The following is a 25474-nucleotide window of genomic DNA, read 5'->3' on the forward strand; positions in this document are numbered from 1 at the left end:
GTACATGGGCGTCCTGACATTTATGGGGCTCTGTTGCTGGTCTTAGACATTGCCAGCCACCTCTCCCAGGCTACTAAGAGGTCCTCGGGTCTATCTCCAGGAACAAGTTGTCAGACAGCATGGTGAGAAGAGGTAGCTCTGTCCCCTCCCCATCTCCACAAGACTAGAAGGAAGGGAGTCAGAACCTTGGCAATGCACCTTTCAGAGTCTGTTGACCCTTGGTCTTTGTGAAGGAGGACTGCAAACTACTTTTGGGTGGGAACAGAAATAGACTAACATGATTCAATGTCCCGGCTGGCCCGTAATGGTGCTTAGGACATCTGGGCTTGGGGTAGATTCCTGCTTTACAACATGCTAATGGTCATGTTCTACTTTTGGAACTTGAGAGACTGGAAACTTCACAGTCTCTTTCCATTACAGGAACCTGGTGGACATTTATTTAATTCTGAGGCTGTCTTTTATTGTTGTTGTTGTTGGTGTGTGTGTTGTTCCCTTTTGTTTTGTTTTGTTTTTTTTTCCTTTTTCTTTTTCTATAAAACTTGTTCTGACAGCTTTCCCATTCAAGCTATTATTGAGTTGTACCATCTCAGGCCAATGCATTTATGAAATATGTTGTTGGCACTCCCCCGTGAGATGCATAAAGGAAATATTCTTATGACAGTTGGGAGAGCTTTGATCCCTCTCCAGAACTGCACTCATGGCTTTGAAATGTGATTTTGGCAGGAGAGCTAAGTCTAGGCTCTTTGGCCCTCTGTGGGTTCTCAGGCCCATATAACCAACATTCCGTGGGCTCCACATAACCTTGACAGTGAGGGTGAGGTGCAAAGGTTCCATTGAATCCAATATTTGACTGATAAAGAAACAATTCCAAGCATAGGCCCCATATATGAGGTGCCTAATTAAAGTAAGGTGAGTTGGATTTAATCAGATCAGGAGAGTGAGCCTATCTCTTAACAATTCTAGACATGTAAAGTTAAACAAGAGGAGTTGTAACTTCTCTCTGCCTATGGCAAGTCAAACACTGAGAATGTAGTGTGGGGGAAGGGGTTGGGTGTAGTTTGGGAATAACTAATTGTGCACTTGATTAAAAGAATAGTGAAGGAGAAAGGATGGCCCCAGACTTTCAGAGCTTAAAGGGACCTTAGAATATAGAATGCCCTAAAGAAAGGATGTTTGATCATATAATATAAGAGCTTTCAGGGACCTTAGAACATGGAATATTAGAACATGGAATTTTAGTGGTTGGAGAATGCTGACTTTTTATCTAAAAAGGATCACTTCACTCTGTAGATGAGAAAACAGAGACATTAGGTCACACAATTAGTAAACAGTAAATTGAGTCAATTGGTCAATTGAGAGCAGCTTCTGAATTAGGGAGATTGGGAAGGGGAATTGATGAGTAAGATATGAGGGCAGAGGAACCGTGATTTGGGGGGCAAAGAAGCAGAGAGTGTCAATAGTAAAGGGTTTGGCTCTGTTAAAGACAAGTTTTTGACTTAATTCATAGTTTTGCCAAGGACCAGTCCTGCCTACTGCTACTTAGGCAAAAGTTAAAACAGAAAATTGTAAAACAAATATCATTTTAGCTTGAGGACAGGAAGAGAAATTTCAAGACAAGCAGTGGTTTTTCTGTTCCAGCCACCAATCCAGATTTGAACCATTGATATTGTGATAAGCATTGTCTGACATAGAGGCTGAGGAAAAATGCCACAAAACTTCACACTGTGACATGTCACCAAAATTTTTCTTCTTCTCACGGAGACAGCAGGGATCCAAGGGAATACCAAGACTCAAAGTATTTTGGTGTGACAGGAACACCATCACAGGACACAAACAGGTTTTCCATTGATGTTGTTTCTAGGGAGAGAGACTACAATGTGTTGGTGTAAGGTCTTGGGGGCATGCCAGTTTCCCTGCTTTTTTCCCCTTGAGGAAACCGAGGTCTCACAAAACCTAAGAGGAATCTACTTAGGAAGCAGCAAATACAGACCTACGACCTCAGAAGGAAGGCTTTCTAAGGAACAGAAACTCCCCTTCCAAAGGATAGGTCTTCTTAATTCCTCTTCCAATGAATATTATTTCCTAGCCTAGGGATGTGTGAATTAGGGTAAGGGAGTTGTCTTTCTCAAGAATCCCTACTAACATTTGTGACTTCCATCCAAGAGAACTTCTGACAAGGTGGCCAAACTAATTGGGAAGAAATAAATAAAGAATTTGAAAAGATGACCTAAACCTGACCCACAGCTGTCTCGAGGGCTGGAAGAGCTTGGCAAACTTTTATTTTCCATTCTCCCATCCCTTCTGGGCTACTCTTAGCTTCAGGGTTCTAGTCTAGTTTGGAAGTAGAAGGCAAAAAGAAAAGAGAAAGATATTTTCCAGATTTCCATTCTTTATGGTCCAGGTTCAATTGCTTCCCAGAAAGGACATCTATTTCAGTTTTTTAAGGGCTCAGAGAGATTAGGGGTAGCATAGTTTGGTTTCTGGAAAACATTTGAACCTCAGAGGGTTAATGATTGAATTTGCCATGCTTACTCATTTTAGACATAGGGACATCCCGCTTGTTATTGGATCCTGAAGGGAAGCTGGCCCTCATTTCTAGCCTACACTGCTGCTGGATGACCCTTTTGTGAAAAACTGAAAATTGGCCTCCTGTAACCATTTGTTCTATAGAGCTCCTACCTGCAATTTTATATGAAATGGGTAATTGGGATGTGTCTATGCTAGCCCAGCAATTCATTTTCAAGCTCTGACATCACATTCCTTGGTTCAGCAACTCATTCATTCAGGAAACATTTATCAAGTATGTAAAGTACAAAAGCAGCAGTGGAGACACCCCATGGCCTGGCAGATAGAAGGTCATCCTTGGTCTCAGTTCAAGTCCTGCCTCTGGCATTAAGTGTTTGACTATGGTTAAATTATTTAACCTCTCTGCAACCAAACAGCTATCTAAAATGTTAAGCTACAAATGAGTGAAAACCTACATTAATGAAAGAAAGTTGCCATACTGCTGTTCTTTTGGGGGGAGTGAGGAGCCGTATAGTACTTTGTTCTATATCTACACCAAAGTTAGTTACTTTCCTAATAGTGGCAACAGAATGTAGTACCATGAAGGGGGGGGGGGGGAGTGAAAGGGAACAAGCATTTATTAAACACTTACTGTGTAATGTGCACTGTTCTAAACACTTTACTAATATCTCATTTGATCCTTAGAGTAACCTTTGGAAATATGTGCTATTATTATTCCCATTTTAGAGATGAGAAAACTGAGGCAGACAGAGGTTAAATGACTTTCCCAGAGCCACATACCTTGTAAATGTCAGAGTCTAAATTTGAAATGAACTTAGGTCTTCCTGATACCAGATCTAGTGGACTAGCCACTGTGCTACTTATCTTCATTTAAAGTTTTGGTGCTCTCACCAGTCCTGTTTTTTGCTAATAGTTTGAACTTGCGATCTGTATCACACTGATAACACAACTAAATTTTATTACTCTATTATAGGAGAAAGAACATAAGCTTGGGGGAGGGAGAGAAGAGAATTGGGCTCTAGTCTCAATTCTGCTATTTACAATTTCTGTGGCATTGAAAAAGTCACTTCCCTATTCTGGAAAGTCAGATTCCTCTGTATAACTCAAGATTCTCCAGAAGAGAAGATATTTGGATTAACTACTTCCTAAGATATCTTCCACATCTTAATGCTGTAATTTATGAATGCAATTTCCTGTGATTTGGGTCAACAGTTGAAATCTCCCTATAAATGGGGATTTCCCTAATAGGTATCTTAACAGGATTTTTTTTTTTTTCGTGGTGGGGAGCAGGGGAAGTCAAACTGAATTTTCTTCCCTAGCTTCTCAGTCTGCAGAGGAAAACATATGTTTGTGAGCAGAATTTTACAAAATCAAAGAGACTTTGATATACAAGTTAATATGTTCTTCGCATGTATTGAAAAATATTAGTGGGAAAAGATAAAAATTTGTTGAATGCCTAAGTCCTGGAGATTTTAAAACCAATGAAATCTAGACCGTTCTTGCTCATTTCTTCCAGCTTTATGGCATCTCTTGCAGATTGAATAGGTCATATTTCTTTCTTCCTTCCCTCCTTCTTTCTTTCCTTCTTTCTTTCCTTCTTTCTTTCCTTCTTTCCTTCCTTCCTTTCTTCCTTCCTTCCTTCCTTCCTTCCTTCCTTCCTTCCTTCCTTCCTTCCTTCCTTCCTTCCTTCCTTCCTTCCTTCCTTCCTTCCTTCCTTCCTTCCTTCCTTCCCTCCCTCCCTCCCTCCCTCCCTCCCTCCTTCCTTCCTTCCTTCCTTCCTTCCTTCCTTCCTTCCTTCCTTCCTTCCTTCCTTCCTTCCTTCCTTCCTTCCTTCCCTCCCTCCCTCCCTCCCTCCCTCCTTCCTTCCTTCCTTCCTTCCTTCCTTCCTTCCTTCCTTCCTTCCTTCCTTCCTTCCTTCCTTCCTTCCTTCCCTCCCTCCTTCCTTCCTTCCTTCCTTCACATATATACACACTCATATTTTTATATTTATATTTAAAGCTTAAATACATTTATACATCTGACACCCTAATTTTTTTTTCCATGAAGCCATTGCATCCTTATAAATGAGACACCAGGAGAGGCTAGCCAGTTTGAGTTCTGTGCTTTATTCTGTTTTCACTTTTCTCATCTCTACTCCCCTGTTAGGTCCTTAGCTGACCTCTCCTCTTCTTTGTCCCACTACAGGGAGCACTTTGCTTTCAAGTGATTAGAAACCCTGAAGTCCTCCCATTTGACTTAAAAAAGAATGATAAAGTTGGAGGGAATATTTGAGGTCATCATTCAATTCCTTCATTTTACTGATGGAGGAAATGAGGCACAGAGAGGGGAAATGAATTTTCTTAAGACATTCAATAAGTTAACAAACAATAAGCTAACAAAGTTAACAGCTTTGTATCCCATGTCACTTGCTCCTCAATCTAGGGCTCTTTCCATTATGCCATACAATATAGATTCATTTATTAAATACCTACTATGTGCAGAGAACCTTGCTACTTGTTGAGAGAGGCACCCAGTTTTTACAAGACACAGACATTGCCCTCATGGTAAAATGACTTGCTCATAGTCACACAATAATGGTCAGAACCAAAATTTGAGTCCAAGTATCCTGACTCAAAGGCTGTAGCTCTTCCCATTATACCATGTTGCTATATTTATCATGAATGATTTAATCATAGTCTTAGAGAAAAAAAGTTGTTTGTTCTTTTCCCACCTCAGCTATCTTATTCTTCTATTCCTTAAGTCATTGATCTCTAAACCTTTTTTGATTGTATACTGCTATTATTATTTTTAATTGAGTACTCATCCCAAAACATGTATGTATTTATTTATAAATGATATAGATGTACTAAGGTATGTTATACATTGGGGGCAGGTAGGTGACTCAGTGGGTAGAAAGCCAAGCCTGGAGATGTAGGGTCCTGGGTTCAAATCTAGCCTCTGGGACTTCCTAGCCATATGACCTTGGGCAAGTCACTTAACCCCAGTTGCCTAACCTTTACATTCTCTGATATGTTTTAGAAATAAAAGAGTAAATGACCTAATCCGATCATACCTCTTCCCAACTGTTCCACCAAATCAGAAAAACTCTTCATATATAAGATAGCATACTTGAGTTTCCTTCTACATGATTTTGCACAGGTCCCACATGCCTAAAATGCACTCCCTCCTCGCCTTTAACACTTAGAATCTTTAGATTCTTTTAAAAGGTCAGCACAAGTATTGTCTCCTTCCTATTCCTTCCATCTGCTAATTCATACCCCCATGACCACACATGTTACACACATGCATCAATGCCTATATGTGTGTTCAAGTGTACATATAAATACATGTTATATATGCATGTGTATGTATATGTCTCTTACTCTTCTCTCTGAAATTTCCTATATGTATTTATACATTTTGCCTCTGTTGGTAGAATAGAAGTTCCTTGAGGACATGGACTGACTCATTTTTGTCTTTGATTTATCAGTATCAAGCACAGTGCCTGAAACAGTAAGATTAGCAAATGTTTGTTAATTTGTTTGATTAATGCTACATAAAAGCAGCAACAATATTGGATGCTTAAATGCATGGAGACTCCACCCTACTCTGAGTCTCTAAAGGCAATACACACTGCTGAAAAAGGAATAGTGGATTGGCCATTGTGATAACATGCCCTTTAATCTTTTTTTCCTTCTGTAGAACCCCTTGAATCAGCAAGTCTTTCCAGGCCTGTTGTGAAAATTTATTGGGACTTAATAAGGAAATAGCAGGCACTGATCCCATCTGAGGAGAACATTCATTATCTTTTAAACAAATTCAAAGAATAAGGCAATTTCAGAGAATAATTTGCCTAATAAAAAATGGTAAAGGGCTCAGCAGGGTCAAAATCAAAATATCTGTCATTGCCAAATGACCACTGAATGCATGTTTAGAACTGCTGGCTCAGGAAAAGACATTTTGTACCTTTCTGGGAAGCTGGTATTTCCTGGAGTGACCTTTTTTTCTCATACTAGATCAAGCATCTCTCCGTAGCCCAATTCCTTTACAGAAATAATTGCAAAGTATGTTTCTGTTGCAGAGCCTACTTGGATGTCAATGAATTGAAGAACATTCTTAAATTGGATGGATCCACACACCTTAATATCTTCTTTGCAAACTCCTCAGAGGAGGAACTGGCTGGAGTGGCAACTTGGCCTTGGGACAAGGAGGCCCTGATGCATTTAGGTGAGTTCCAAATACCAAAGAGATTTCTCATTGGGAGGTAAGCCACTTGGCTGCCAGTTTATTTCCAATATCAAATCAGTCCAATTCTAGTCTTTGGACAATACACCATTGTACTCTCCAGAGAGATCAGAAGTATCTGGTTTAAACAGATAAAGACCTTGTCCTTGAGATAGCATTCCCTTTCCTCAATTCTCATACTCCAATTCAGGGATAATGGCCTTTGAGTCAGTATCATGAGGTTTGTGAGTAAAGAGTAGGGGAAAATAAGAAAGATGCTCTGCAGACAGAATTGACAAAATTTATATATATATATATATATATATATATACACACATATATATATATACATATATATTTATAGTGAGGTAGAGTAGAGAGTTAAGGATGATGCCAATATTGTGAACCCAAGGGATTCAAAGGATGGTAAAACCATGGACTATAATAGAGATTTTTGGAAGAGGAATTGGTTTTAGGGAAAAGATAATGGTCTTGAGATCTCTAATGAAGATCAGAAGTCATCCTTGCTACTCATCCTGTTAAAACTCATTCAGTCCTATCCAAAATGAAAAGGTCAGCATGGGGCTTTTACTTAGTGATTGTTGCTTCCAGCAGAGAACCCAAGTTCCAACGAGCACCTAGGGTCATGGGTTCAATTTCTGAGTGACCCAATTAACTTGACTGCTCCATTGGTTATGAGAAACTTTCAACAATGGGTATTGTTAGTTCACAGTAGGAATTAGATATTTGAGAGACTATGGTGGAGACTGGAAAAGATTATCCTTAAAGTTCCTTCTGACTCTACAATTTATGACATGTAACCTGTGATTAACCTAATTCATTAAGAAAAGATAAAATAAGAGAAGCATATAGATATAGAAGAAATATCAGTGGGCTAGGAGCCTGAAGACCTGACACCAGGTTTGATCCAGTAAAAGCTGAAGATCCCTCTTTCTGGGGGAAGAAAAAAAATGTACCCATAATACACTCTTTCTCCATAACTTTATTAAATATAGAAAACAGCAACAAAACAGCAAATCAAGTCTGGTTTGTTGCATTTGTCCATTGTCCATTTCCAAGATACAAATGCTTACACTAAAAATTTAATTATCAGCCCTCATGAGCAAATACAAGCTGGTTCCAATACATCCTTGCCTAATACTTACTTGTTATATGATCTTGGGCAAATGACATAAGCTCTCTGGAACTAAGTTTATACATCTGTAAATAGGTGGGTTGGACTAAATGATCTTTATGGTTTCTTGTGTGATTAGTAGTCCAAGTGGCATAGTAGACCAATTGATCTTGAGTGAGGAAGACCTGAGGTCAAAACCTATTTCATATATTTTGTAGTTGTGTGAAACTGGACAAGTCACTTAACCTCTATCTATCTACTTCAGTTTTCTCATATTTAATAAAGGACAATAATAACCCCTTCTTCCATTGTTATTGTGAGCATCAAATGAGATAACTATTTGTAAAGCTCTTTGTAAGCATTAAAGCTCCCTGTTGATTTTAGATATTATTAGATGTTATAGTTTATAATGTATACAATTTTTTAAAAAATAGGAATTTAGGCAAATATCCAAAGTGCTCTGATCTCCTGGACTTGGGTAGCCCATCCACTTCTATAGGTCACAACCCCTTAAGAACTTCTTACCTTATGTGAATTTTGTCCTTGTCTTTCCATGAATTCTCCATTGGGGATTCTCTCATGTTCATTCTCTTAATATTTTTTGGATGCTATCAAACCACACTAAGGTCATTCATCTGTCATCTCATGCTCTCACTACATGATTCCCCCTTCTTTGATAACCCATTATTCAATTCAATAAGCAAAAATTAAAAATCATCATTTCTTAGCAATAATATTTTTACCAGTAATAATAATAATAATAATAATAATAATAATAATATTACCATGCTTTAAGTCTCAGTCTAGTGGCAAGATGCCTGAAGCTGAAATTCAGAAATGTGCCTTTGTAAGAAAACCTATTTTATTTAAGATTGCCAGCTGATTAAAGCTAGTCTCTCACCTATGATTCTGAACAATATAAAAATATGGAGCACAATATGTATACACCTAGCTCTTCTTTCTGTTTCCAGAGAGATTTTTAAGGCCTTGACCACTCCTACTCTATCCATCAGGACAGTAAAGATGGGGAAAGGAAAAAAGAGAAGGAATCTAAAGAGAAGTATAAAGTAATTGGTATAAATTAAATATTTGTAAATTCATCAAATGAGCACTTATTCAGGTATTACTCAGTTCATCAGCAACCTTTCTTACTCCTCATCAGTTAAAAATGACCCCAGTCCTCCAGCAAATATGGTGAAGGGATACATAGTTGGCATTGATCTTGGCATCATTTATTCCTGTATGAGATTCTCCAAATGAAGGGGACATCATGGCTAATGACCAAGGAAACAGAGCCACCCAATCTCCACTCTTTCACTGACTCAGAATGTTTGATCTGTAATATTACAAAGAATAAAGTTACAATGAGTCCTGCCAAGACAATTTTTGATGCCAAACATCTGACTGGATATAGATTTGATGATGTGGCTGTACAATCAGGAACAAAACATTGGTTTTTCACAATGGTAAATGACTCAGATAGGTGTAAGGTCCAGGCAGAGTACAAAGAGGAGACTAAAAACTTCTATCCAGAAATATCTTCAAATTGCTGAAGCTTACCTCGGGGAAATGATTACAAATGCTCCTTTCATAGTACCAGCCTACTTCAATGATTCCCAATATCAGGTTATGTTTTAGCTGCTGAAACAGGTCTTAAAGTTCTCCTGATTTTCAATAAGTCTGCTCTGCTATAATTGCTCATGACTTGGACAAAATAGAGGTAGATATTGAGAGAAAAGTGCCGATCTTTTAACTTGGAGAGGACACTTTCAGAGTCTTCATTTCTACCTTTGAAGGTGGCATCTTGAGGTCAAGTATATTGCTGAGGATATCCATTTGAGTTTAGAGGACTTTGATAACCACATGGTCAATCAGTTCATTTCTGAATTCAGACAAAAACAAAAAGACATCAGTGAGAAGAAGAGATCTCTCTTTTGTGTATTGCTTGTGAATGTGCCAAGTATATCCTCTCTTTCAATGCCAAGGTCAGTATTGAGATTGACTTCTTCTATGGTGGTATCCATTTCTACATTTCTTTCATTCATGCTCATTTAGAAGATATGAATATTGAATTCTCCTGTAATCCTGTGTCCAAACTAGATAAGTCACAGATTTGTGGGATCATTTGGTGGGTGGTTGCACTAATATCCCCAAGGTCTAGACATTCTTATAGGACTTCTTCATTGACATGGAGCTCAACAAGAGTATCAATCATGATGAGGCTGACTATGATACTATTGCCCAGGCTGCCATTTTTTCTAGAGAGAAATCTGAGAATGTTCAGGGTTTGCTGATATTGGATACCGCATTTCTTTCCCTTGGTATGGAACTCCTGATGGAGTTAGAATAGTTCCCATAAGGTACAATACTGCCCTCTCTATCAAGCAAAAACAACTTATCAACTGGCTGCATAAGAACCAGACTGCTGAGAAGAATGAATTCAAGCATCAGCAGAATGAATTGGAAGTCTGCAACAAGATCAATACCAAACTATGCCAGAATACAGGGGGTATGCCAAGAGGTATTCTTGGTGAGCTCCTAGGGAATAGAGCAGTCCTATTTGGAGCTTAATCTGGACTCACCATTAAAGAGGATTACTAAACACACCAAAGAAAGAGCTTTCCACACAACTTTTCCAAATATTAAGCACTCAATTTTGCATCCAAGGCAGTGGCAGTTTAAAAGTAGCTACTGTGAAAATGTGGGCATTCTGAATAGTTAAATGTGTGCAGAAGGAAAGAAGTGAATGGCATTGCACTTTACCAGTACTGTGAGCAAGTAGAAATGCAATTCTTGTCCTGGATAATAAAATCTACTTAAAATAAACATCAAAAAATAACATTTATTAAGTATTTACTATATGAAATATATGTTGCTATGAGAAAGGGGAAAATAAATAAGACATGGTCCTGAACTTGAGGAGCTTATCCTAGTAGGGATAATTAGAAATATATCAGATAAATCTAATACAAATTAATCCACAATAAGCATGTAAAAGAATTAGAAAGTGTTCTAAGACTAGATGAGGAAGAAGCAGGGCACTGAGTCAGGAAATCTGGCTTCTAGTCATGGTTTTTCTGTTTGTTAGCTGACTCACCTTGTATGTGTGTGAATCACCTAGCCTCTCCCTGAGTCTTACTTTTTCATCTGTAAAGTAAAGTGGTTGGGATGGTCTCTAAGGTCCATTCTAACTCTAAAGTCTACGAGATGTCTTCTGACTGGGATAATCAATGAAGTCTTCAGGGAGGAGGTAGCATTTTATCTGAGCCAAAAAAACAAACAAACAACCAAAAAAAAAAAAAACCCAACCACCACACACACACAAAACCAGCAACTAAAAATTAATTTACAGATCAGGAGAGATAGTCCTGTGAATTATGCCCCTATTACTGGGCCATCATAATTATGCAGATCTTTTATACTCACCCTCCTAAACGTGTTTATCCAATCTAGGCTAAGTCACACACACACATGTATATAATGTATTTCATTAAGGTATGCATCTGGGGATTTTTATTTCATTGAATTTATTTATATGTTTATTTTATTGTTATAGTGAACATTTATTAAAAATTAAATGATAGTCTTATTTTTATTCATAAAACTAAAGAACAAGAAATTTAAATAACAAACCGCTTTAAAAATATGAACAAAACATGACACAAAATACCATTTTTAAGACAGGAGAGTAAGGTTGGGCACAGATAAATAAGTTGCTTTCTAATGTGTATTCACTGTTAGTATTTGTTGACCAGATTTTCCAGTATCCAGTTTTCATCAGGCAATCTCAATTTGACTTTTTATAGGTGTTGAAAAGGAAAATAAATTTCTTGTTTAAAAAACTCTACCAATTAGTTTGTGGATTCAGTTTTTATTTCATTTCATTCCATTCTTTCTGATGACCTCAAATCCAATGCATACTTATAATTTTTTGAAAGTGAAATATGGAAGACTTTGAGGTAGCTCAGTGGATTGAGAACCAGGACTCTGGGCATTGACCCCCATTGTCCAGCCCTTACCACTCTTCTGCCTTGGAACAATACACAAAATTAGTTCCAAGGCAGAAAGTACGTGTTTAAAAAAATTGAAATATGTCAGGTAGACGTTATCTAAATACTAATCATCTGGTGAACTAAAAACCCTTGCTTGAGAATTATAGCTGATGTAGGTTTTAATTGCCATGAAAGAGACATTATCATAAGTCTAGAAAACATTCATTTCTTGCCTGACCAGCCCCTATCAACGTCAGACCACCTTGGTTTATTTTAGCTCTGTTCCCATTCCTTTGTCCTGGAACTAAGCTAAGATGTCCTGGAAAAGAAGGCAGGAGGCAGTGAGTTTCATATTATGTCTGACAAAATACCTAATAAAGATTTCCTGTCTTGGTTTCTTTTATTCCTTCCAGAGTTATCCTCACATATTCACCTCTGTCTTTACTGGAGAGGCCATTGAGTGGAGCAGAATTAATAGAATCTGTGATTCACTATAACTTAGTGAGCTTGTCATCCTAGCAATTTCGCTAGTGATAAAATTTCCTTGGCTAAAATCTTGTTCCAGTCTTGTTTCCCCAAATTAACAGGGCACTGCAGTCAAATTTTATTCTGACATCATTCTTTGAAACATCATTTTTCTTGAGTTTGATGGGCCACTTACAAGTTTGCTCAGCCCTAAATATTAACCTTCCATGACATGAATTTAAGTTTTAAAGTTTAAGTATATGTCTTCAGATTTGGCTCACTCCACACTAAGGTGCTGTTTCTCCAAGAGTCATAAAATATAGAGAAATAAAAATGTTCCATTTTAGAGGGATTGGTTCTGTTTTTATTTTCAGCTAAGTGGTTCATAATGTATACCTTAATGCTACAGTAATTGTCCATGAGCTACAATCAACCAGTTCAAAAGTATGTTCCCTTCAATAAGGATGTTCTTTGTCATCGTTAGGAAGGGGCAACATATTCCTATCCTGGACCACTGTGGAAGCCATCTTGGTCAATGAATTGTTTTCTTATGTTGATCTAAAATGTCTCCTTGTAATTCTTCCTACATTAGAATGTTAGTTTTGACTTACATGCGAACAGAAAAAGCTGTAGGACCGGAGTTATTAACTTAGGTTCCATGAATTTATTTTAATTATCCATATCAGGACAGTTGGTGGTTCAGTGGATTGAGAGCCAGGCCCAGAGACTTGGGTTCAAATCTGGCTTCAGACATTTCATAGCTGTATGACCCTGGGAAAATCACTTAACCCCCATTGCCTAGCCCTTACTACTCTTCTGCCTTGGAACCAGTACATAATATCAATTCTAAGACAGAAGATAAGGGTTTTTATAAAGAAAAATTATCCATACCTATGTAGATATTATGCAGAATTATTATATATTATATGTAATATAATTATATATACAGATTATTATTTTTCAACATAATTATTTCCTTTATAATCTTATGTATTTTTTTGTGAATTTAAAATCATTCTGAGAAGGGGTCTACAGGCTTCACAGAGACTGTGAAAGGAGTCCATCTCTCTGTCTTTCTGTCTGTCTCTCTCATCTCTGGCTCTGTCTCTGTCCCTCTTTCTTTCTCTCTCTCTCACACACACAAAGATAGGAGTAATTGTCATAGGATTACAAGATAACAAATCTTGAGTTGAAGGGTCCTCATTTTATAAATAATGAAGCCAAAGCCTAAAGAAGTTAAGTTACTTGCCCAGAGTCACATAGCCAATAACTGCCCAAAATACATGAACTCATGTCTTCCTGACTCAAATGGCAACACCTTATTTATTATGCATCCACATGGCAGCCCTACAAAAATTTGAAGATCATATCCTGATAAAAGTTTTCTCCAGGCTGAATCGCATCCACAGTTCCTTCAGTGGATCTCTGTGTTATTTGACTTTAAATCCTTTCACTGTTACTTTCTCTTTTTTGAATATTCTCCATCTTGCCCTTTTCCCTCTTAAAATGTGGCATTCAGAGTGGATCAAGGTACTCTGGGTGTGAACTTATATAAGCCTTACTTTGGAGTCTCCTTTTCTCATGAGCTTGGTAAAGCTCCCTTCGATCTCTCCTTTTCTATTGGCTTTCTCTCCTGACTGTGGAAGATCTTCATACTCAGCCAAGCCAAATCCTTTCCACTCCTTCCAAACCATGTTGAAATGCCCCACCCCACCCTTCTCCATGAAGTCTTCCCTGACTGACTCTATCTAAATCTAAGATCTCTTTTCAATCCATCATTCCCTCCAGGCTCTGAGGAAACCTAACCATTCTGTTTACAAGTATGAATGAGGCGACTGAACTAGATAATTCTGAGGTGCCTTTGGAGTAAGAGACTCTGGGTACAAATCTTGCCACTTCCTATTCATGATGTGCTTCTGGGCAAGTCGCTTAATTTCTGTGGGCCTCAGTTTCTTCAACTGTAAAATGAGAGTGTGGAACCATGATTTTCTTGAATGTTGATTTTCTCCAGTAACCCTCCTCCTCCATTTTCCAGAGAGCCATCTCATGTTACAAATAGTATTTTTAATGACAAAAAATAGAAGAAAGAAAAAAAGAGGAAAAATCATCAGCATAACTGATCAATACACTGAAAAGTCCAACATCATATGCAACCATCATAGGATGCTTGGAAAATCATAGATCTATATCTGGAAAGGGACCTAAGAGCCTATTCAGTCCAATTGCTACCTTCCACATTTGAGGAAAATGAGACCACAAAAGGTGAAGTGACTTAATGAGTCACACAAATAGCACTTATATATGAAAGGTGGAATTTGACTTCACAAGTGTCTTTTCTGCTATGCCATTCTTTCCAGGCCTATATCTATAATTTTCTGATCACTAAACTAGTTATTGGAAGAGAATGGGGCCAGTTTTCTTTCTTCCTCCAAATTATTGCATAACCTTGAGGAAATGATTTATCTTTTCTCAAATGATATTAGATTGCCCATTTGTAAATTGAAGGTGTCAGGCCACGTAATGTCAAAAGTCTATTCTATATTACTATGCTGTTAAGAAATGAATACAGAGAAATGATGAATGATTAATACAGAGAATTATGGAAATAGTTATATGCTCTGATATAGATGATAAGTAGAGTCAATAAAATAATATGCATAATGACTACAACAATGTACATGGGAAGACAACCACATATATATATATACATCAAATATTAATATTTCAAAACTATAAATAGCCAGGGCTCTAAAGAAGATATATGAGAGGATTGTCTTAACCTACCACTTTGTGGAGGTGGAGGGTCCCTATGGTTGCACATGTTTTTGGATTTTTTCAATGTTTGTTCAGTTTTGCTGATTATTTTCCCTCTTTTTAAATTTCTTTTCTATTTTTGCTGTAAAAATATTATTTCTTACATGAAAGGGCTATCTGGGAAGTAGAGGAGGAGGGGTCCTAGGGAAAACTATGAGGATACAAAAAATAATGAGACATCAATATAAAAACTATTTATTTAAAAGAGTCTGTTCTATGATTCTGTGTGATAGTATAATTTTAGGCTAAAGCAGAGTGAGAAATAAAATTATTAGATTACAAATTTCATGAAACTTGGATATCTTTTTTCCTCCTTCACATCTCTAGAATCTAACACTATACCTTCTATATGAGATATACCTAATAAATTATTTCTTAATCAAATTTTGAAAAAGATAGGGAAAGAAAGTAAATGATCAAATATTGGTGGCTCTATGTTTTGGGTTTGGATTTTTTTTGGTGGGCTTTTAAAAAAATTGGACAAGAGTCATGATTTCATTGGTATAAGGAGCTCCTGGTATGGCACTCCATGTACCTCTGTAGTTGGCATGTTTTATCCATCTTTTCTTATAAAGTTATCTGGAGGCATTGAGTAGTTAGGTGGTTATGAGGCAAGAAACTGTATTAAAAAAGGTAACAAGGCTAATTGGTTGGATCTGAGTTATGATGACATAGCATGGAGATAGAGATAAGAACTAGAACCCACTGGGTCAGGTCCTAGGGCACACATTACCCACTTGCTAAATTCAGTGGTTATACAAATAAAACCCAAGGTTCACCATCCATGAATGAGTACTCCAATTTACTAATCATTGAGTCTGAGCCACTCTAGTCCTCAGTATGTTCATCTATAAATGAAGGGGTTGGAATAGAAGAACTCCAAGGTCCTTTGCCTCTCTAATGGTCTATCTTTTATGTTTTAACATTTTATGTTCCAGGATCCCTTTCCATTTATGATTTGTGTGATTCTATGATTCTAAAATTTTTGTAGACAATACTTTCTGAGCACTTCATTGGGACCTAGTGAAGACACAACTCTGCTATAAATTCATGGAATCATAGATTAGGAGGTGGAAAGGTCCTCATAAGAAGGTGAAATCTAGCTCAATTCTCTGTGCCATGTCTGAGGTGCCAAATCTGTGCCAAATCTTTGGACAGATTTTTTTCTTTTAGTATTTCTTCAAAATTACTTGGTGCCAGCAATGTGTTGGGTGTTATGCACCCAGGTGACTAGACATATCTTCCTATCTGGAGAAATTATCAAAAAGCACAGTGGCTTGTACAATAAACTGAATAAATGAAGTCCAGATCATGGAGTCACAGGGTAGAAGAACAAGTTTCTTTTTTGTTTGTTTGTTTTTTTTCAATATATGTGTCTCTTTTGTCATTGACTGAGAGGAGACAATTCCTCTTTATGGTGAGGAGAAAAAAGGTGATTCCTTGAAATCACTCCCAGTTCAAACTCTCAGATTGCCTTGGACAGAATAAATGTTTAGTAAATGCTTATCGAATGATTGATTTTTTTTTAAAAGACCCTAACCTTCTATTTTAGAATGGGTAGTAGGTATTGTTTCTAAAGCAGAAACTAGTAGGCAATTGGGATTGAGTGACTTGTCCAGGGTCACACAACTGACTGCCCTGGGATTAATTAATTGATTCTGTAATTCTTAATTATATAAGTAGTTTTAAAAAGAAACAAGTTACTCTACATCTCAATTTATTGTTTTACTCTTGCAGGTGGCATCGTACTGAACCCATCATTCTATGGCATCCCTGGGCACACCCACACAATGACTCATGAGATTGGGCACAGTTTAGGACTCTATCATATCTTTCGAGGCATATCAGAAATCCAGTCCTGCAGTGACCCATGTATGGAGACTGAGCCTTCCTTTGAGACTGGAGACCTCTGCAGTGATACCAACCCAGCTCCCAAGCACAAGTTGTGTGGGGACCCAGCACCAGGGAATGACACATGTGGCTTCCGAACCTTCCTCAACACACCATACAACAACTTCATGAGTTATGCAGGTACTTAACTTTAGTGTTCCTGAATTTACCAGTAGTCTCATATGGCATGATGGGCACAGAGAAGCCTGGACTGATAGTCAGAAGCCTTGAAATCTGATCTCTTCTCATGTAATTCTTTTCATGATCTCAACATGTTGTTTTCTCTTTATGTGGCCTTCAGTTATCAAATGATCTTGTCAGTTACCAAATGACATGATAATACTTGATTCAAAGGGGGAACTGTGAGAATCAGAGGGAGTAATGAATGAGACAGGACTTCAGAAAGCTGAAACTATTATATAAACCTTGATTTCAAAACTTAACTTTATGACTTTGGGTAAGTCACTCTTTCAGTCTCAGTTTTCCCATCTGAGTGATAGAGATAAATAAATACTTTCATTAACTAATTCACAGATTATTGTGGGGAAATTGTTTTATAAATGTAAAGCACTATAGAAATATTTTACATCACCATTAAGATAATAATGCTAACAATAATAATCATTCCACTTTTTGCATGTTGCTGTTTTGAGAGGATTCCAAAACACCTTCCTTGTTTATCTAAAATCTCAGATCCTTTTCCATTTCTCTCTCCATCCTAGAGTCACTAAAAACACTTTATTTGCTGGCAGCAAGTTAGCACAGTGGATAGAATGCCAGGCTTGGAGTTGGGAGGACCTGGGTTCAAATCTGGTCTCAGACACTTCCTATCTATGTGACCCAGGGCCAGTCACTTAACCCCAATTGCTTAGCCTTTACCACTCCTCTGCCTGAGAATCAGTACCTAGCATCAATTTCAAGACAAAAGGTAGGGATTTTTTAAAAGACATTTTATTTCATCCCTATTTTTTCTCTTTTGCAAACAAACAAAAAATACAAATATCTCTGAAACTCAGTTTCCTCATCCAATAAAAAGAGATCATTGGATAAAATTCTCTCTAGGGTTCTTTCCAACTCTGGCAAATATTTGAGGTTACTTTCCAGTTGGTCAGATTCTATGCACTCTATAGAACAACAGCCTGCTATCATGTTTTTTAGCATCCTAGGCATGCATAAGACCTGTCCTCCAGCACCACTGCCCTGAAGGGGTATAATACTCTCATCACAAGTAAGAATAAATAAGATACATAAGCATTCTGAAGAGTTCCACAATATTTGTGTAGATCTCTATAAGGGATTAAAGATCATTGATGGGGTCCAGATTCATTCTCCTATTGTCTAGCCACTGGGTAATCATGATTCCATTTTATTCATAATAACTTGCATATAGTAAATATGAATAAATTCTCACTTGATAAGACTTTAGCACTTTTCTTTGGATAGATCAGTGTGCAGGCAGAATTAACAATATAGCATAAGCTGGGAAGTTTGCCTGCCTCTTGGGAGCTTAGGAACTGCCATTTGCTCCCAGACCACCACAAAATAAATCTTTCCCCTCTCTTTTTATCTTTTTTCTTTTCTTTTCCTCTTACTCCCCCCCTTTTTTTACAGATATAGAGTGATTGATTTACTATGTTTTTTTTAAAAGAACCCCTCAGCTCACTGACCCATTTAGAGCAGAACTAATTCACTAAGCTATGATAACAAACTTGCACCCACAAAAGCATATTTAAGGAGACCACGGATTTGAAATGTTTGTTTTCCTTAGGCTCTGTGATAGATGGTGTGACAAAAGCAGCTGGATTAAATTCAAAAAGCAGGACAGGATCAGGTTCTCAGTGCTGAGCTACTCAAGGCAGATCTTACTCTAGCAGTGGAATCTAATGGGTTCAGCAGAGACCTGGAAGCAGGAGCTGAAAGTCCACTTCTTGGGACCTTGGACAACTCAATTTCTCTTTTGAGCCTAGATCTGTCCAGTTAAGATCCATTCATCATCTGATATTTCACATTTGTTAAGTACTTATAATATGTACTAGATTTCATCATGTACTAAGAATTATGCAAAAATAATATGACATAGTCCTCACCTTCAAACAGAACAATCTATTAGTGGTAATAATATGGGTATATGGAGAAATATAAGTACATAAGAAGACTACAAGGTTCTATGAGATCAGATGAGAAAGGGATTTGGGGAGAATAAAGATATTTTTGGAGTAGGCAAAAAAACTAGAAACAATTTAATGCTATAAAAATAATTATCAAGATGAAATAACTTCCCATTTATATTTTATAGGATAACAGAATCATAGATTTAAAACTGGAGGGGGGGGGTAGTTAAGTTGCTTAGTGGATAGAGCACCCAGAGATAACAGGTCCTGGGTTCATACTTGGCTCGAGACACATCCTTGGACAGGTCACTTAAAGCCTAACCCTTGCCACTCTTCTGACCTAGCATTAATACTTAATATTAATTCTAGGACAGAAGGTAAGTTTTTAAATAAAAGAAAACTGGAAGGAAAATTCAAGCCCATTGAGCCTAAGTCCCTCATTTACAGATGAGAAAACTGAGGTTCACTGACACATAGCTATTAAGTATCTGAGTCAAGGTTTGATCTCAGGTCCTCCTGATTCCATGTCAAGTGTACCATTCACTGTCCCATCTTAGTACCTCATTTTTTAAAAATTCTTTCCTGTTTGAGAACTCATCTTAAAAATGTTTAAACTGGTGCCATAATTTTACACAGGAGGAATATACAGGTAATAGAATATTGGGGCATAAACTAAAAGGAATTAGCTTTTAAGTTCTTATGCATAGTTATCTAGACTGTAATCTCTTTGAGGACAACACTAACCAGTTTTCATCTCTATCACATTTAGCTCTTAGCAGAGTGCCTTATAGATAGTAGTCATTTGATAAATGCCTATTTTACCAAGTTACTTTCTTAATTGAGTTCCAAGACCCTTTCAGTTCTCATTTCTCTTGCCAGCAGTATCCTCAGGGGTATCTGCAATGGTAGGATCTGGTTATTCTCTTTAATATCAGCTTTAAAGATTTAGCATGTCCATTCATTCATTCATTAAAAAATATTTCCTAAGTAAGTGCTTGCTATATTCTCCTTAGATGAAATGAAGATGAAATACGCACACTACTTCTTACCATAATGCAATAAAAATTCTATTCAATAAAGGGCTTTTCAAGCATAGATTAAAAATTAATTGGAAGCCTTATCCGTAAGAATGAGTAGGTTAAAAACCAAATCATAGAAACAATAAAAAAATTCTTTAAAGATAATAATAAGACAACACATCAAAATTTGTAGGATGTAGTCAAAGTAGTACTTAGGAGAAATTTACATTTCTAAATGCTTATATTAATAAAAGAGAAAGATCAGATCAGTGAATTGGACATGCAATTTAAGACCAAATCAAACCAAACAACATCTATCAAAAAACAAAACAAAACCAAGAATTAAAAAACCCCTCAAATAAATACCAAAAGAGAAATCTTGAAAATCAAAGGAGAGATAAAACAAAATTCAAAGTAAAGCAATAATATCAACAAAATACTGAACTAATAAATAAAACCATGTGCATGTTTTGGGAGGAAATAGATAAACCATTGACTGATTTTAAAAAAGAAGAAAATGGAATTATCAATATCAAAAATTTATTTAAAAAGGCTTCACAAATAAAAAAGAAGAAATAAAAGCAATTATTAGGAGATGTTGTGCCCAATTAAAAGCCAATAAAAGTTATACTCTAAATGAAATGAAAGGATATTTATAAAAATATAAATTGCCCAGATTAACAGAACAAGAAATAGAATATTTAAATAACTTTGTCTTAGAAAAAGAAATTGAATAAGCTATAAAAGAGCTTCTTAAGGAAGAGGGAACAGGATTAGATGAATTCATAAGTGAACTCTATCAAACTTTAAAAAACAGTTTCAAACTAAATAAAGTATTTTTAAAAAATAAAATACTACCAGATTCCTTCTATGAGAGAAATATTTTCTGTTATCATTATTGTTTTTCATTATTTTACTAGTAATTTTGGCTTTGCAATAAAATAATAAGAACTTTTAACAAACATAGGCAAGCTAGAAAAAAATAAAATTCATTTGGAGGAACAAGGTCAAGAATATCATGGGAATTAATTTAAAAAATGGGAAAGAAGCAGATCGAGAAATACCTAGGAATGTATCAAATTATATTATAAAACTATAATCATCAAAACAATTTGTCACTATGTAAAAATGGGGAAGTTGAACAATGAAATGTATTATATATGTGAATATATATGTATCACATATAAAAACAAATTAATATAATGACTTAGTTTTTGATAAACTAAAAGATCCCAGCTGTTGGGCAAAGAATTCACTATTTGACAAAAACTGAAAATAGTCTGGCAGAAACTAGGCACATATCAATATTGCATACTGTGTACCAAGATAAGGTCCCAATAAGTACATGATTTAAACATAAAGAATGATATAAAAAAGTTAGTGAAGCAGGGAATGAATCATTTGTTAGATCTATGGATAGGGAAAAGTTGATGACCAAATAAGATATAGACTATGTAAATATCAAGCAATAACATTTTTGATGATATATTTTTAATTTCATAAACAAAACCAATGCAGCTAAATTTAGAAGAAAAACTAGGGGAAATGGGAAAACATCTTTATAGTTTCTCTAATAAAGATCTCATATCTAAAATATATAGGAAACAGAGTCAAATTTACAAGAACAAGAGACATTTTCAAGTTGATAAATGGTTAAAAAATATTTCTAATTTTCAGAGGAAGAAATTCAAGCTATCAGTAGCCATATGAAAAATGCTCTAAATCACTAATAATTAGAGAAATACTAATTAAAACAATTCCAAGGTACCATGTCATGCCCTTAAAATTGGCTTAAAGAGCAAAGAAGAAAAATGACGAATGCTAGAGGGAATGTGGAAAAATAGGTACACTAATACACTGGTAACTGAGTAAGCCAGTGCTTACCTAATTCATCATTCAGGTTTGAACTCTCAATTATTTATTGTTTCAACCAGCTGACTACTAGACGGACTTCTGTATGGTAAAGGACAACATCATGGTTGTTTTAATCCAGTGATGGCAAAGACCAAGTGGGGAAACTACCACCTTCATGTTGCATGTGAACTCCCTGCCTTACCCCAGACAGGAGAAGGAGGAAGTGCTCCCATTGGGCTGCTGGGCAGAGAAGGCAGGTCATGTGAGAAATGTCCTCAGGCATGACAGAGAAAGGGAAAGGAGCAGCCCCCCTGGCACATATGCCATAGGTTTGCCAACATGGCCTTACCCTGTTTTAATTTTTTTTTTTTTTGCCCAGGAGAATAAAAGGAAAGGCAGTATGAGATAGAGAAGAGACCATTGGTTTAGTCTCAACTTTGCACCTAACTAGTTAAATGAAGTCTAAGTCTCATTCTGCAATCTGCCAAATGAAAGGATTAGAGTAGACAATCTCTCTAAAGTCCCTTTTAGTTTTGACATTCTGTGTTTTAACATTGTGTATTCTTTCTAGACTATTTTATTTGATTCATTCCAGCTCTAGGATTCCATGATTCCAAATCATTATTAACCAGAGGAAAGTGGAGTTTGAAGGGAGAGCCTGCCAAAAAGAATTCAGAAAATGTATTCCAAATTTTGATGTAAATGATTTTAAGTTAATTGATTTGGGGGTTTTAATTATTTTATTATCCATTGGCACTGAGCCCTTCAATTAGCACAGATAACCCAAAATAGGCTGTGATCCCAATGCATTCTACAGGAGTGAGGCAGTTAGTGAGGGCATTTATTAAAATGTTGCCCTTCCATAAGGAAAGTGCTGGATAAGTGTACGATATCATCTTTGGGACTTCTCTGTGTCTCACTGTCTAGTTTATATTCTTGTCACTGTTATGAATTCTGGTGCCCATCTTCCAACCAATGCCTTGTCTGTGAGCAGCTCTTTTACTGAGTTCATAGAATTAGAATCAAGAGAAAATGATCAGAGAGAGGAGCTACTTTTCCCTACCCTACCATCTTTATGCATTTGAAAGAGTCCCCCATATTCTATAGACTTTTCTTTTATCAAATTGTTGATGCATCTCCCAGTTATATAAAAATTTGCATTTCTTCTAGGGTTGGAAATGGGGGTTGTAATGGTCTCATTAATGAATTTTTATATAATCTCAGCATCTCTGTCACTTTGTTATTTAGAAGCAGGGACTACTGATAAGTTTCTCCTCTTCCAGCTTCTTGAACCATGGTCATGTCAATATTGTCATTGTTCCTGGAAAGAATTTGTCAAACTATTCCCCCAGTGGCTATATTCACATTCCTTTGAGTGACTTTCTACATCAAAATAGCCCTTCTTAGCCAGTAGGCTCTTATAGGTATTATCTTCTATTAGAATGTAAGCTCCTTAAATGAAGAACCAGTCTCATTTTTTATGTCCCCAGTGCTTAAGAGAATGCTTAGGATATAATGAACACTTAATAATTGATTTATTTTCATTCAATAGTGAGCACTTAATGAATGCTTTTTCATTTGTCCATTCATCCCCTAAAAAAACCTATTAAAAATAGGAGTTGAATAATTCCATGTTCTCTTTGACATATGCTAACATTGCTAACATTGTGCCATCTGTCTCTAGCTGCAGACCCATCCCTTTCTTGTTATTCTTCCAGATCTAAATAGAGAAAAAAGATCCTCTTATTTCTTTAAGGTTTTTATAAGCCTTACTTCATTTCAAGCTTTAAAGTCTGAAAGAGTGTCCCCAAACCCATTTCTCTCTATTACTTTTATTCTTTTCTCTCTTTTTGAGTTTTCTCAGGACATTGTAGTGGAGAAAGCACTGGATTTGTAGTCAGAAGCTCTGCATTCAAATCTTCCTTTTTCTCTTAGCTACCTGTGTGACTTACTTTGGCTCTGTTTCTCTCCCTGTAGAAGGAGGGAGGTATAAGACTAGATGATTCTAAGGTCAGTTTTAGCTGTATATTCTATCATCTTATATAAATCTTTCTTCAAATATTTTCTTAGCAATTATCATTTCACCCATTCTTTTTTCCCCTATAACTCTTCTTTCTTTTGATTTGTATTTCCTCCTGCAAAAAACAAAAATAAAGGGAAAAGATCATGCATACCTCTAGTCTAGATTGTCAACTCCTTGAGACCATTCATTTTTTGCAATAATCATAATTTGTTTCCCACTTCATATATAGGAAAACATAAAACCTAAAATTGGAAGAAATGCTATAGACCATTTAAATCAATCTCCTCATTCTACAGGTGAGTAGTGCTAGGCTTTGAATGAGGACCATCTGAATTTGAATCATGCCTTAGACAAGTGTTAACTTTGTGGTCTTGTGCAAGTTACCTCTTTGGACCTCATTTCCCTCATCTGTAAAATGAAGGGATGGGCTGTATGACCTCTAAGATCCTTAAGAGGCAGCTGCTGACACAGTAGAAAAAAATCCTGGACATGGAATCAGAAAGACATGAGTTCAAATCCCACCTCAGATACTAGCTATGTGATCCTAGACAATCCATTTAACCTCCCTCTACTTTAGTTTCCTCCACTATCAAATGAAGATAAGAATAGCACCTCTCAGGGTTATTGCAAGGATCAAATGAGATATTTGCAAGAAACTCTAACTGCAGAGCCTATCACATTGCAAGTGCTATATAAATGCATATTCTTTCTCCTTTCCCTCACTATCTCTAGGTCTTCTGGAACTGAGACCAAGAAAGGTTAAGTTCCTTCCCCAAGGTCACACAGTAAAGATCTGAACTGGGGAGATGAATTCATATCTTAAGGTCTAAATTCATCACCCCTTCCATAGGCTAATTTGGTTTCAAAGGGCTTTCCATGTCCTATGCTTCATTTGAAAATCTTCCCCCCTGTGTTACCTTATGCCAGCAGACACATAGAGGACAATATTCCACATACATAGAAAGTGAGGAGATTTTTGTTGAAGCTATGATTGAGTTGCCCTGGAACCCTTATTTCAGTGGTGGGAACTAAGTTTTTCTCAATAATCAGATGCAGAATGAAATACTTGACTCTAAGAGTGAAGGTGATGCTGAACAAGGAAAATTGGAATAGGGGAGAGGCGGTCTTGTTTAAGGGGATGGAATTCTTAGGACAGAGAGGTAAGCAGGGATTCCACAATTTATCTAATCTAACTCTGTCATTTTTCAAATGAGGAAACAGAGACCTGTAGGGATGAAGTACTTTGCTAACTGTCACAGAAATAGTAAGTAGCAGAGTTGAGGTTGAAACCAATATCTTATGATGCCAAGCCCACTTCTCTTTCCACCATACCTTGCTCCTGGCTATTATGAAAATCCTTTGGTGTCCCCAAAATGGCTCCAATTGTTGCCTCAGGAGTCAAATCTAAGGCTTGTGAGAAGGGCTGTTTAGTAAAGCAAAGC

The 25474-nt window shown here is 36.7% G+C and overlaps 1 protein-coding gene across 2 annotated transcripts in view; it reads left to right on the plus strand.

The window, feature by feature from the left end:
* Positions 1 to 25474, plus strand: part of PAPPA (pappalysin 1) — a 289767-nt gene that overhangs the window by 55939 nt on the left and 208354 nt on the right. For both annotated transcript variants that reach the window (XM_056822169.1, XM_007474734.2), the window contains exons 3-4: positions 6587 to 6732; positions 16873 to 17166. In XM_056822169.1, the coding sequence (XP_056678147.1) occupies positions 6587 to 6732; positions 16873 to 17166 (440 nt within the window). The remainder of the gene's footprint in view (positions 1 to 6586; positions 6733 to 16872; positions 17167 to 25474) is intronic.

The sequence above is a fragment of the Monodelphis domestica genome, chromosome 1 (assembly GCF_027887165.1).
Source record: "Monodelphis domestica isolate mMonDom1 chromosome 1, mMonDom1.pri, whole genome shotgun sequence".
NCBI classification, from domain to species: Eukaryota; Metazoa; Chordata; class Mammalia; order Didelphimorphia; family Didelphidae; genus Monodelphis; species Monodelphis domestica.